The sequence below is a fragment of the Mandrillus leucophaeus genome, unplaced genomic scaffold, assembly GCF_000951045.1.
Source record: "Mandrillus leucophaeus isolate KB7577 unplaced genomic scaffold, Mleu.le_1.0 Scaffold207, whole genome shotgun sequence".
Taxonomy (NCBI): domain Eukaryota; kingdom Metazoa; phylum Chordata; class Mammalia; order Primates; family Cercopithecidae; genus Mandrillus; species Mandrillus leucophaeus.
In genome coordinates this window covers 4,404,141-4,417,245 of record NW_012102110.1, presented here as the reverse complement: position 1 = coordinate 4,417,245, position 13,105 = coordinate 4,404,141, and the positions used below count along the sequence as shown (strand labels likewise).

General features: G+C 36.0%; 1 protein-coding gene across 1 annotated transcript in view; it reads left to right on the top strand.

Annotated features, from left to right (window-relative positions):
* Positions 1–4,083: 4,083 nt before the first annotated feature.
* KIFAP3 (kinesin-associated protein 3) overlaps positions 4,084–13,105 on the top strand; it is a 182,303-nt gene continuing 173,281 nt past the window's right edge. Inside the window, exon 1 of the mRNA XM_011979959.1 lies at positions 4,084–4,256. Within this exon, the coding sequence (XP_011835349.1) occupies positions 4,180–4,256 (77 nt within the window). The 5' untranslated portion in view covers positions 4,084–4,179. The remainder of the gene's footprint in view (positions 4,257–13,105) is intronic.

The window sequence follows — 13,105 nt, the reverse complement described above, 5'->3', positions numbered from 1 at the left end:
CATATCAGTAATTCTGTCTGTGATGAAAACTCAAGCAAGAAAACAGAATACTAAAAGCTATATTTCAAGAAAATTTTCCTGAAATAAGAAAAAGGATGTGAATCTATATATTGAAAGAATGCACCATGTAACTGAATCATCCATGCAGAATAACTGACATTAAAACATATTCTAGTAAAATTACTGAACTTTTTTAAGGAGTGAAAAAAATCTTTGGTCTTCTAGGCAAAAACAAAAACAAAAACATATGATTATAAGGGAAAGGAAACTAAATTGTCAAGACTCTTAAACAGCAACACTTTATGCCAGAAAAAAAATAGAGTAGCATATTTAAGGTACTTAGGTAAAGAAAATGTGAGCTGTGGATTTTATAACCAGTTAATGCGATCTTCAAATATAAAAAGCACAGACAACTATTATCCACATGAAAGACCTCAAGAAATATTATTCCTCTGAGTACATCCTAAGGAATAAACTAGAGAATGAGCTTCAGACAACCAAAATGATCACAGAGACATTGCAAAAATACTGGTGGCCTTGACCATTAGTGGTTGCTGACACCAAAAAGAAGTAAACATCAGTTACTCCGTGTTGCCTGAGAAAATAATACACCACTTCTTATATTACTCAAATCATCATACATGAGTCTAATTGAGCTGTTGGATTCAGCTGATGATTAGCATAAAACACATATTTGCAAGAAAAATATAATAAACTCCATCATAAGCATGCAATCAGCACATCCAGAATTTGGGAACATTATGGGTCAAATAGAGTTGGTTCTTAAACAGATCTATTCTAAGGAAAACAAAGGACTAGAGGAGAAATATTTAAATTAAAAGAGACTTAACAGACATATCAAGATTTTTTAAAGGAGCAAAATTAAACTATAATTTCTAGAGCTACACACATGGGTTTTAACCTAAAGTAAAACAGAGATGTGACTGGTATCAAAGTCAGGATAGTGATTACTTTTGAAGAGATGAAAGGGGTTAACATTGGGAGGGGCACATGGAGGTGCTTCTGGGGTGGCTGATACAGTTCTATGTCTTGATCTGGTTACTAGGGTGTTTGCCTTATAAAAATTCACTAACTTTGCATCTGACTTGTGTGGTTTTTTGTATTAGTGTTTTACTTTATAATAAAAAGGTAAAAGTAAAATACAATTTTATAAAAAATAAACTAAGCACTGATAACTTGTACAAACTATCTCTGCTTTCTCATCAGTAAAATATGGATAATTTTCCCTCTTACAATTTTGTTTCTGTTAGTGCCTATCCCATACTATGCCATTAAAAAATATTTCTCCCCTTTTCCTCCACACAAGTATATAGAATTTGTTAATGCAATAAAGCATATTATTCTTGAGCCAGCAGAAACCAATAGAATAGAAACAAAGTAAATGTATACTACAGTATTGTAGAAGTAAATAGAAAGCCACCATGCAATCTTTCCTCTTGTTAACTACTATATCCATGAGGAATACTATCATTTAAGAGAAAAAATGCAAAAGCCCCAATTTCTGTATAATCTTCACTCTATTGGCCTGCATGCAACAACTTAAATGCAGACCTACTGCTATATTACAAAATACCAGAAAATTTCCATTTATTTGATTATTTCTCTTCTCTATAAATGTTCATTCAAAACTTATTTAGTGAGCACTTTCTGTAGTCTGCTTTGTTTTGTTTTTCTTTGCTTTGAATACATTGACCAGCAAAATAGAATAGAATGTGTTCCTTTGGTTTGTAATTGACTTCCTAGTTCAGACCTTTCTTATTTGTTCAATTTTATGGTATTATAAATGCAAATGAACTGGCAGCAAAATCACCTTGGAATCAATCCTAACCCAATATCTCAAGGTCTGAAAACAAAAAGTATTCTGGAATCTATGAGAATATTTTAATAAGGTAAAATAAAACCAACTTTGTCAAAAATGTTTATGCTGTGAATGCTTCCTTAGTTCATACGAAATAATTTTCATCAGCATATCCACTTGGTTACGGTGGAAATTCTTTGATAAGTTTCAGTCAAGAGACCATTTAAAGAGAAACACACATCACCATACCCTGAGGAGAACTAATGTCAATAAATGTCTTCAAATGTGAGGAGGACAAGCAGCATTTTGTTTACTTTGTTTTGTTTTTTTGATAGTATACTAGCATATTTTATTCAGAGCAATGTTGACATCCTCTCAAATGTCTGACTCATTTGGAAAGAAAAATTCATACACCAATGAGAAGGATAGGCAGGAAGAGGACTGAGTTGCAAGTACCAGCATTTTATTTTCTACCTCTCCCTTTTAAAACTAAAATAAAATAGGCAGTTTGAACAAGGTAATGAGGTGTGAACTAAAAATGACTTTTAAATGTTTCTAACAAACAAGGAAAGATTCTGATTTATTTCCATCATTTCTCATGATCCTTGATATATATCTACTTCCTTTCCTGATATAGTGATGACAATATTTAAGAGACATGGGTTTGGGAGAAAATTTCCAAAGTTGCCGACAATTCTATTTCCAATATGCAGTTATTTCTATAACACATGTGCTATTGGAAGGAAAGGAAAGAAGGAAGGAAGGAAGGAAGGAAGGAAGGAAGGAAGGAAGGAAGGAGAAAAGGGAAGGAGGGAGGGAGGGAGGGAAGAAAAAGAACACAAAAGGTAAAACTTTTAAAGTCAAATTTTTAAAACGATGTGATTTAATTTTGGCCCCATACTTAAAAAGCTGAAATTATGTCACCCATTGAAACAAAATATATTTCAACCCTGGAAGCATAGATTCATATTTTGTATCCAGCTTCAAAGTTATTATTGCCAGTTGGTGGTTACCAGGAACTAATCTGGAATGAACTGGCAGCTCTGGTTCTGAGGATATGTCACAAACACTTTTGTTATGGTAATACCTTTTCTTAAAGAGGTGAAGAAGGAGCTCCTAAGATTGTGCAGGAAACCCTGGATGCTTATATAAAGCCATTGCCTGAATTTATTCCATCCTGTCAAATGATCTTTGGGGGTACTACTTTAGCCCTAAATTGTGCCTGAAATGCATAATATGCACCAAACATGTGTATTGAATGAGAGATCTGATCCCCTTCATATCTGTAACTCAAATGAAATGTCTATGACTGTGAGTTTATGAGTTGTGAGTTTATAAATTGAAAAGAGATGAAATGCCATCTTCTTTATAAGAACAAAATTAACAGATAAGAACAGTTGAAAATTGGGAACAAAATAAACTTGACTAGGGATTAGCTGTGTGTGGGAAATATGGCTGAGATGTCAATTACATGCTCCCTGATTGCCTATTCTTAGATTTGTAACTCCTGTAGGATAAGATCTGTATCTTATGCTTCTTATAGCGTCAGTAATTAGGAGACTGCCTTGTTGCTAATCGGCATTAAGTATCTAACAATTCCACAGTCATCTCATCTCCTTGATTTCTATAGAGATACATCATAGCTCTACCACAGAATATATGACTTTAAATTTCACTTATCTGTTCACTTTGTGTGTATCCCCACTGAATTTGGGTACAAGTATTCAAGTCAAAAATTGTGTCTATTCATTTTTCCATACCCAAATCTAAAGCAATACCTGCTCATAAATTTTGTTTGAATTAATAAATACAGCTGATATGGCTGGATGCACTCAGATGATAGTCCTTCCTCACCATGCTGTGTACATCTCTGCACAGGAATACACATGAAAGCATAACAGTAGCTATGCTCTCCTGCAAGGAACTTCCACTTGAACATTTATGTATAAATCCACATATACAAATTCACAAATATAGATGTGTGCGTGTGCACATATGGGTGTAAGTGACTAAATACACCTCTATTATTCATACTGAATAACACATTCATTTGACTGTATGTCTTTAAGGTTCATCAGTTTGCATGACTATTTTCTCAAAGTGTTATTCAGACTATAAGAGAATCTGGTGAAAGAAAAAAAGCACAGGAATTCATTATTCATTATCCTAGCGGGCCACGCCCCACTCCTGATCGTAGGAGCAACCCAATGATGTCATAGTTATTGTCTTATGTCATACTAGTTGAAACAGTGGTTACCACCACCAGGAAGAGAATTATTTTAAAGGGTCCTTTTAACTGAAATCTCCTTTGAATTAAGATGTGCTACATGAGTTCAAACTAATTAGAAAGGTGGCAGAAAATGGCATTAATAGCCAGTGGATATGGGCTCCTTGGGCCCCACTGGCCATTTGATGGCATCCCAAAGGCAATCACAAGGTAAGAAAGATTTTCTATGTACTGTTGGAGCAAATCAGGATTGAAATTTATAAACAACATATTTGGAGTATTTTTAAAATGTAATTCTTACCCCTCTGTTTTTTGTTGCTGTGTGGATAAAATATAGAGCAATGAATGTTGCTGAAAGTAATAAATCTCAGCATATGACTTTTTTAATATTAAAATTCTTCAATGGGTCCTCATGTCTGCAGGAAATATTCAAATACCATGTTCTTGTATACCAGGTTCTCCATGATCTTGCCCCTGCTGTCTTTTCCCAACTTATTTTTCATGCCGTTCCACCCAAACCTAATTCTGTCTCAAACTACATACAGGTACCTAACTGTACCATGATATTTCATGATTTTGTGTCCTTGTAGGTACTATTGCCTTTCCCTATAATATCTATGTTATGCTCTCTGCTAAGCAAAATTTTATTCAGCCTTTGTGAGTCCTACTCTGAGTCTCTATCCTCCAAGATAAGTGGATTACTCCCTTTTGTGCCAACATCCTACTCATGTCATGCTGCTATTATGAAAGCATTAATATAGTCAATAATTGTATATATACCTAGTGACTAGTTCATGTGCTCCTTGAAGGCAGTAACTGTATTTGATATAGCAGCAGTTGCCATTTATTTAGTACCATGTGTTATGCACTGTGATTGGAAATCCATGATTTTATGCCTTTTTAATTCCTCTTATTGGAGAGCATAGAGGTATAAACAAATAATGCTCATAAAGTAGAGTATATGCAGTAGAACAGAGAAGGCACTCTACTACATCTGAAGCTTACGAAAAGGCTTCTAGGAAAAAGACTTTTGCTTGATGGAACAAACTGTGGTATTAACAAAAGGCTTCCCAATGCAACCCAGACTGACTCCTGTATCTCTAAAGCCCTCTGAAACCATCTTTAGCATGTTGGTGTATCAATGGGATTATTTGTATTTAAATGAGTCTGTCATTGGTGTTAGGCATCTTTGTACTCTTTCTCTCCTGGCAAATTATAAAATTGTGAGGCAGCACTTTTCTCAGTACTTCTAAACACCCCACTGTGGTTAGTATTCAAAATACAGTTAACAAATTTAAGAATAAAGTTGAAATAATAATAACATCATCGTTTTCATGTAACTTTAAAATTTATAAGATTCTAACAAAATATCAACTCTTTGTATCCTTGCAATAATCTTTGGCAATATGGGTATTTATTCCAATTTTTCTAAATGAAGTACACACAGAGTGCTTAAGTGACTTATCCAGAGTCATATAATTAATAAGGGATAAGTGGGTGGGTAGTCATATGATTAATAAATGGTAGGTGGTAATTAATAAATGGTAAGTAGGTAATAAATTAAGTTTGCAAACACCTGATTCAGCTAATATCAATTACTCCCCTTAATGTGATAAATACACTGGTATAAATTTAGGTATGCTATCTCATTTAACATTACAATAACTCTAGGATATAAAGACTATTACCCTTATTTTATAGTTGAGAAAATTGAACCTTACAGAGTTTAACTTGCCCAAGGTCAAAAGTAAGTAAGTGGTAGAACAGGCACAGTAATCAAGTTCTTACCTCAGAAGAATTCAGGTTCTTAGACACTACACCATACAAGAATGGGATTCCAAGTGCTGAATGAGATTGGTTTCTTCACTCGGCAATTTATAATCCATTTGGGAGGTGAGAACGAAATAGAAATGCAAAATTAACACACACAAAATTACTAACTGATGATGGTTTCTGGGATCTCTATCTCTAGAATTCTCTAATTTTGGTAATGAATTTCTTTTATTTATCCTGGTTGGGGTTCGTGTCTTTGATTAACTCAGGATGTTTTCCAGTCTGAAATATTGGCTTGTCTCTAGTCTCTCTATTCTTTTTTTCCAGCAGTCACATTAAAAGTATATGGATCCTTACATGTTATCCTTCCCATTTCTTAACCTCTTTTTTAAGAAGTGGTTTTCTCTATCACACTGTGTTGTATTATTTCCTCTTATTATTTACAAATTTTCTCTTCAACTGTGTTTATTTTATTTTAGTTATTTATTATTATTATTATTATTATTGAGACAGAGTCTCACTCTGTTGCCCAGGCTGGAGTGCAGAGGCATGATCTCGGCTCACTGCAACCTCTGCCTCCTGGGTTCAGGCGATTCTCGTGCTTCAGCCTCCCAAGTAGCTGGGATTACAGGCATGCGCCACCACGCCTGGCTAATTTTTGTATTTTTAGTAGAGATGGGGGTTTCACTATGTTGGCTAGGCTAGTTTCAAACTCCTGACCTCAAGTGATCCTCCCACCTTGGCCCCCAAAGTGCTGGGATTACAGGTGTAAACCACCGTGCCCAGCCAACTGTTTAATATGCTGTTTAATCCACCCATTTGGCTTACTACTTTTTTCCTTGCTCATTGTATTTTTTAAAACAATCACACTGAGAAATAATTTATATACAACAAAGTGGATGTATAATTTATTTTGATACACAATTTAAAAAATTTACATGCAATAAAATGAATGCAAGTATAAGTCTTGATGAGTTTTAATAATTGTATTCACATGAGTAACCATTACCCTAAAGTTTCCTCCAGCCTAGCTGCAGTCTATCCACCCTCTATCACTAGCACAAGGCAACCAGTTATCTGCTTTCTGTCATAGTAGATCAGGGTTTTTTTTTTTCTATTCAAGAATTTCTTATAAATGGAATCAAACCATATGGTCCTCTCATCATAATGAGTTTTAAGATTTACTCATGTTGCATATATCAATAGTTTTGGTTTTTCTTAATGCTAAGTAGTATCCATTGTGTGAATATCCCACAATTTGTATCAATTGAATGCTAATAGACATTTGGGTTGTTTCAAGTTTTCTGTCATTATTAATAAAGCTACCATGAACATTTGCAAGCAATTGTTGTGGACATATGTTTTCACTTTTCTTGGGTAGATACATAGGAGTGGAATTGCTGGTTGTATTGTAAATACGCACTTAACTGTTGAAGAAACTATAAAACTGTCTTCCAAAAGGTTGTACCATTTTGCATTCTCACAAGTATTAGAACTCCAGTAGCTCCACATTCTTACCACCACTTGGTATTGTCCGACAATTTAATATTCATCATTATGGTAGTAGGTATTGTGGCAGGTAAAATAATGCTCCCACCCCTCTCACCGTCCCCTTCCCCTCTCTCCACCCAAAAAAGTGCTCACATCCCATCTCTGGAACCTGTAAATACATTATCTACATGGCAAAAGGAACTTGATAGATGTGATTAAAGTTAAGGACCTACTTTAACATGGGGAGATTATCCTGAATTCTCCAGTGGGGTCCACATGCATCCCTAAAAGTGGAAAACCTTTCCTGACTGTGGTCACAGAGAGATGTGATAAGAGAAGAAGGACCTGTGAGATGGCAATAATGAAAAGGACTTGGGCCACTGCTGCTGGCTTTGAAGATGGAGGAAAGAGGTCATCGGTGAAGGAATGTGGATGGCCTGTAACAGCTGAAAATGGCAAGGAACTGATTCTCTTCTAGAGCATCCAGAAAAAAATAAATCCTTCTTGGTATCTTGATTTTAACTCAGTGAGATTCATTGCAGACTTCTGATCTACAGAACTGTACTATAATAAATTTGTGTTTTAAGCCACTAAGTTTGTTGCCATTTGTTGTTGCAGCAACAGAAAACTAATACAGGTGTATAATAGTGTATTTCACTGTGGTTAAATTTCTGTTTCCATGATGACTAATGACATTGAGTCACCATGTGCTTATTAGCTAGCCATGCTATCTCCTTTTATGACATTTTTGTGAATCAATTGCTCATTTTTAGCTAGGTTGTTTAGATATTTTGTTGGCTTGTAATAGTTCTCTTTATATCATGAATACAATTACTTTGTCATATAGATTTACAGCAAATACTTTCAGTCTGTGACTTACCATTTCATTTCTTAATGGTGTCTTTCCAAGGGAAGTTTTAAATTTGGGTGATAGACCTTCCTTCTCTTAAGTTTTCTAAATTATTTTATGATTAATGCAAAATGATAGCACTGATATAGTTCTAAATGTATGTAAAGGAAATTTTAAAGATAATTTTATTAAAAATGGAAGAGAGTAAACTGACTTAAAGGGAGATGCAGTTTCTACACTTCATTCAATCCAGTGAAATGTAGATTTCTTCAGTTCCCACCTATGAGTGAGAACATGCAGTGTTTGGTTTTCTGTTCTTGCGATAGGTTGCTGAGAATGGTGGTTTCCAGTTGCATCCATGTCCTTACAAAGGACACAAACTCATTCTTTTTTATGGCTGCATAGTATTCCATGGTGTATACGGGCCACATTTTCTTAATCCAGTCTGTCATTGATGGACATTTGGGTTCGTTCCAAGTCTTTGCTATTGTCTTGTCACCATCTCAATAAATATAATTCAAGATATTGGCTTATTTCATTTAAGTCATTAAATTTATTAGCATAAAGTTCATAATTTTCAAATTATCATTTTTATACCAGTAGAATCTGAATGATGTCCCTTCTTTCATTTCAGATATTAGTAATTTTTCCTATCTTTATCTACTTACCTGTTGATATCTCTGTGCTCAGTTTATCAGTCTGGCAAACATATAAATTAAAAATGATAAAAAATTTGAAGAGAATTCAAAAATTGTATAGAAACGGTAATTAAACATGTGAAAATATGTTCATACCATTAATAATCAGGGAAATGCAATTAAAATCAAGTGAGATAGCCCTGCACGCTTATTAGAATGATGAGAGTAAACAGACAAATTTAAAAACCCCAAAATACCAAGTGCTGGAAAGGATTTGGCTAAATCTGAACTTATACATTGTTGGTAGAAATGCAGAACGGCAGTCACTCTGGAAAACAGTTTGGCGGTTTTGTACAGAGTCATTCATATATTTACCATACAACTAAGTAAGCGTATTCTTAGATAATTGAACAGGGGTAAAGAAAACTAATTAACACAAAAATCTGTATGTAAATTTTTTTAGTAGCTTTACTCATAGTTGCCAAAAGCTAGAAGCAACTCAAATGCCTTTCTACTAGTGAATGAATAAACTGTGGTACAGTCATACCATGGAATAGTACCTAACAATAAAAAAAAGTACTGAAAAACAACATAGATTGTCTTCAAATGCATTGCGCTAAATGGAAGAAACTAGATTCAAAAGGTTACAGCTCCTATGATTACATTTAGATGACATTCTGGAAAAGGTAAAATTATAGGAACAGAAAACAGATCAGTATTTACCAGAGCCTGGGGTTGTGGGGATAAGACAACTCCAGAGGAATACAAGGGAATTTTGGAGGATGACAGAACTGCTCTATATTTTGATTATGTGGGTAATTATGTGACATATGAGTTTGTCAAAACTTAGAGAACTGTAGGCCAAGAAGAATGCATTTTAGTGTATATAAATTATGGTACAATGTAAATAAAGCATCATGCTGTATTTAATATTCTACAATTTTTCACTCAGTATCATGTTTCTAATATTCAACAATGACATATGTAAAGTTCAAGTTCATCAGCTTTCTCTGCTGCATATTATTGTGTTGTGTGAATATTTCAGATGTATTCATTCATTCTCCTGCAAAAGTATTTCGTTATTGTTTTTCCATTTTTCATTTTCTACTAGTTCAATATTTCTCCAATGATATTGGAAGAAATATTGAAGTATAGAACTAGGAGTAGAATTGCTCTGGACCTTCGCGGTCAGTGTTACAGCTCTTAAAGATGGTGTGTCCAGAGTTTGTTCCTTCAGATGTTCAGATGTGTCCAGAGTTTCTGCCTTCCAGTGGGTTTGTGGTCCTGCTGACTTCAGGAGTGAAGCCGTGGACCTTCGCGGCAAGTGTTACAGCTCTTTAAAGGTGGTGCAGACCCAAAGAGTGAGCAGCAGCAAGATTTATTGTGAAGAGCGAAAGAACAAAGCTTCCACAACATGGAAGCAGACCCAAGCAGGTTGCCGCTGCTGGCTCTGGTGGCCAGGTTTTAGTTGCTTATTTGGCCCCACCCACGTCCTGCTGATTGGTCCATTTTACAGAGTGCTGATTGGTGCATTTACAATCCTTTAGCTAGACACAGAGTGCTGATTGGTGCAATTTTACAGAGTCCTGATTGGTGCATTTACAATCCTTTAGCTAGACACAGAGCGCTGATTGGTGTATTTTTACAGAGTACTGATTGGTACATTTACAATCCTTTAGCTAGACACAGAGTGCTGATTGGTGCATTTACAATCCTTTAGCTAGACACAGAGTGCTGATTGGTGCATTTACAATCCTTTAGCTAGACACAGAGTGCTGATTGGTGCATTTACAATCCTCTAGCTAGACAGAAAAGTTCTCCAAGTCCCCATCCAACCCAGATGTCCAGCTGGCTTTGCCTGTCACTGATGATGCTGTTTGCTTGTCTGTTTAAAATGCTGACAGCCAGATCTCCTCATTGTAAAGTAACATTTCTTTCCCTTTAGAATTATCAAGAAATATGTGGGGTAAAACTTTGCCTCACTTTAAATTATTTTAAAGTAAATTAATAGGGCTTATTTGAATCCATTGTTTATTGGGGCTTGCAAAACAGTAACTATCATTATTTTTCTCCATTCCTACCAGGAATTTTTCTGTTAAGAAGAGCTTTCCCTTGTCAAAAGGAGGTGAAATCTGGTTTATTTCCAAAAGAATTAGATTAAGTGTTTCTTTCTTTTAATTACCAGTTTTCAGAGTGAAGATCTGATGTAGTAGTTGCCTCCAATGGAAGTGGGGTTCTTTTTTCCCTGTTTTTCTGTGTTGTTGAGTATCATTATGGATTTCATTTTTTTATTTATTTAATGTGTTAAATCAATCCCAGTAATTCCATTTGATACCCAAATTGCCTCAAATTCACCAGTGTCCTTTTTACATAATCTTATTAGTCTTTTTCTATGTCCTTACTGTCAAGCATAAAATGTTCCAGGCTCATCTTGTACTTTTCCTGCCATAGACAGACAGCTTATCTAGTTCAGTCCCAGTTTCAGTTATCTATTTATTGCTCTGGTTTCCATTTCCAGCCATCTCTTTTCCTTCTGGCCTCTGGGCATTTTCTCTAGGCTTTTGTTGTTGCTGTTGTTTTTTTCAAGCTCAGATTTGCATTTTTTCAAGCTCAGGTTTGCATTTTTTCAACATCAAATATTTATTCAGTGACAACTATAGGCTGAATACAAAAGTGAACAAAATAAATTCTCTGAGCTCAAGGAGACAACTTACATTCCAAAAATCCTTGTTATATTATCTATGCATTTTAATGTATATTTTTGTCTTTCAATTTTAGGTATTGTGAAGGTTTTAAAGTAATCTAGCCTGCTATATTACCGTTAAAGTTGTCATAAATGACAATTTGTAAAATTTTACATCATTTTGCAGAATTAATATTTAGAAAAACAAACAATAGGAAGTCCAGTGAGGAAGGACTTGCAGTACTCTAGGTATAAAGTGGTTAGACTATTGGTAGAAGTAAGAATGGAGAAAAAAACTGAACTACCTGAATATCTTGAAGGAAGAAAAGATAGAATTTTGTAACACTTTAGTGAGAGGCCATGATACAGAGGAAGGAGTTAAAATTAGCTTCAAATTTTCTTCCCTGGCAGAATAAAGAATGACTATAACATCTACAGAAATAGTGTTGTAGCTGGTGTGAATGGGTGGGAAGATAAAAATATATTTTGTTGGGTAAGGACTGAATTTCTATATTTAATATACCATGCAGTGCCTTAACATGGTGTTTTACACATAACGGATAATCAATAATTGCATCAACGTACTGCATTTGAAAAAAGCAGCAGAGCAACTACATGCACGTCTCAAGGCAATTGAGAAAACAGGACTAGAAGACAGTGAATAAGTGACAAGATTATAGGTGAGGAGGAGGAGTGGAGATGCTTTCTTTGCATCCCTAGAACTTGGTTTGGTGTTTGGCACACAGCCAGCCCTCAATTCACATTTATCAAATAAATGAACCTAAATCATTTGCATAGACGTAATAGCTGAACTCATGGGAATAGATCTTAAACCAGAGAACATTCAGTTATAAAAGAACCCTTCTTTCCTATGCCCTGCACTGCTCACAATTGCCTGCCTCAGAAGAAGCAATTCTAAACATACCTTGAGTTAGGGATAATTGGTGGAGTTGGAATTTCAGGAACTGTTTGTTGTTGTTGTTGTTGTTTGTTTGTTTTGGTTGGGGAGAGGTGTATTCTAGATCTAAGACATCAAAGTGACAGACTTGCCACCTTCAAGGTAGATATTAATTATATCCATTTTGTACACGGGTCAGATTATCTCCACAAATTAGAGCTTGTAAGTGCCGTCAGTGCAATCCAGGCCCCCAAATAGAAACCTCCCTTATTAGCTAGGACTGGACTGCTCTGTGGCATTGGATAACAGGTTCTCGGATTCCCCTCCGTCCTTTCAAGCTGACCTGACAGCCCTTTCTATTCCCATCCTCAAGGGGGCGGTGACTACGGAGCCACTCCTTATTCACGGACGCTCAAATGTGCACCAAAGCTTCCCTGCTCCGCTCCCCGGTGCGTCAAACTCGGAGGCCAGCGCCTCAGACTGAGCCTGCGCATATAAATGGTGCAGAGCAAGCGCATGCGTCCTGACGGCCCGGCATAGGCGACTCTGGGCGGGTCTGGGCGGCTCCAGTGTTTTGGGGCCCAGGAGCTGTGGGAGGAGCTGGAGGCTTCACCGTGGTAACCAAAGCGCCGCTGCTGCCCCGCCTTGCAGGCCTCAGGACTGTCATCGCCTCTGGGTGTGAGGGTACTTTGGTCACCGTCCCCGGAAATAGCCGCGCCTGCCTCT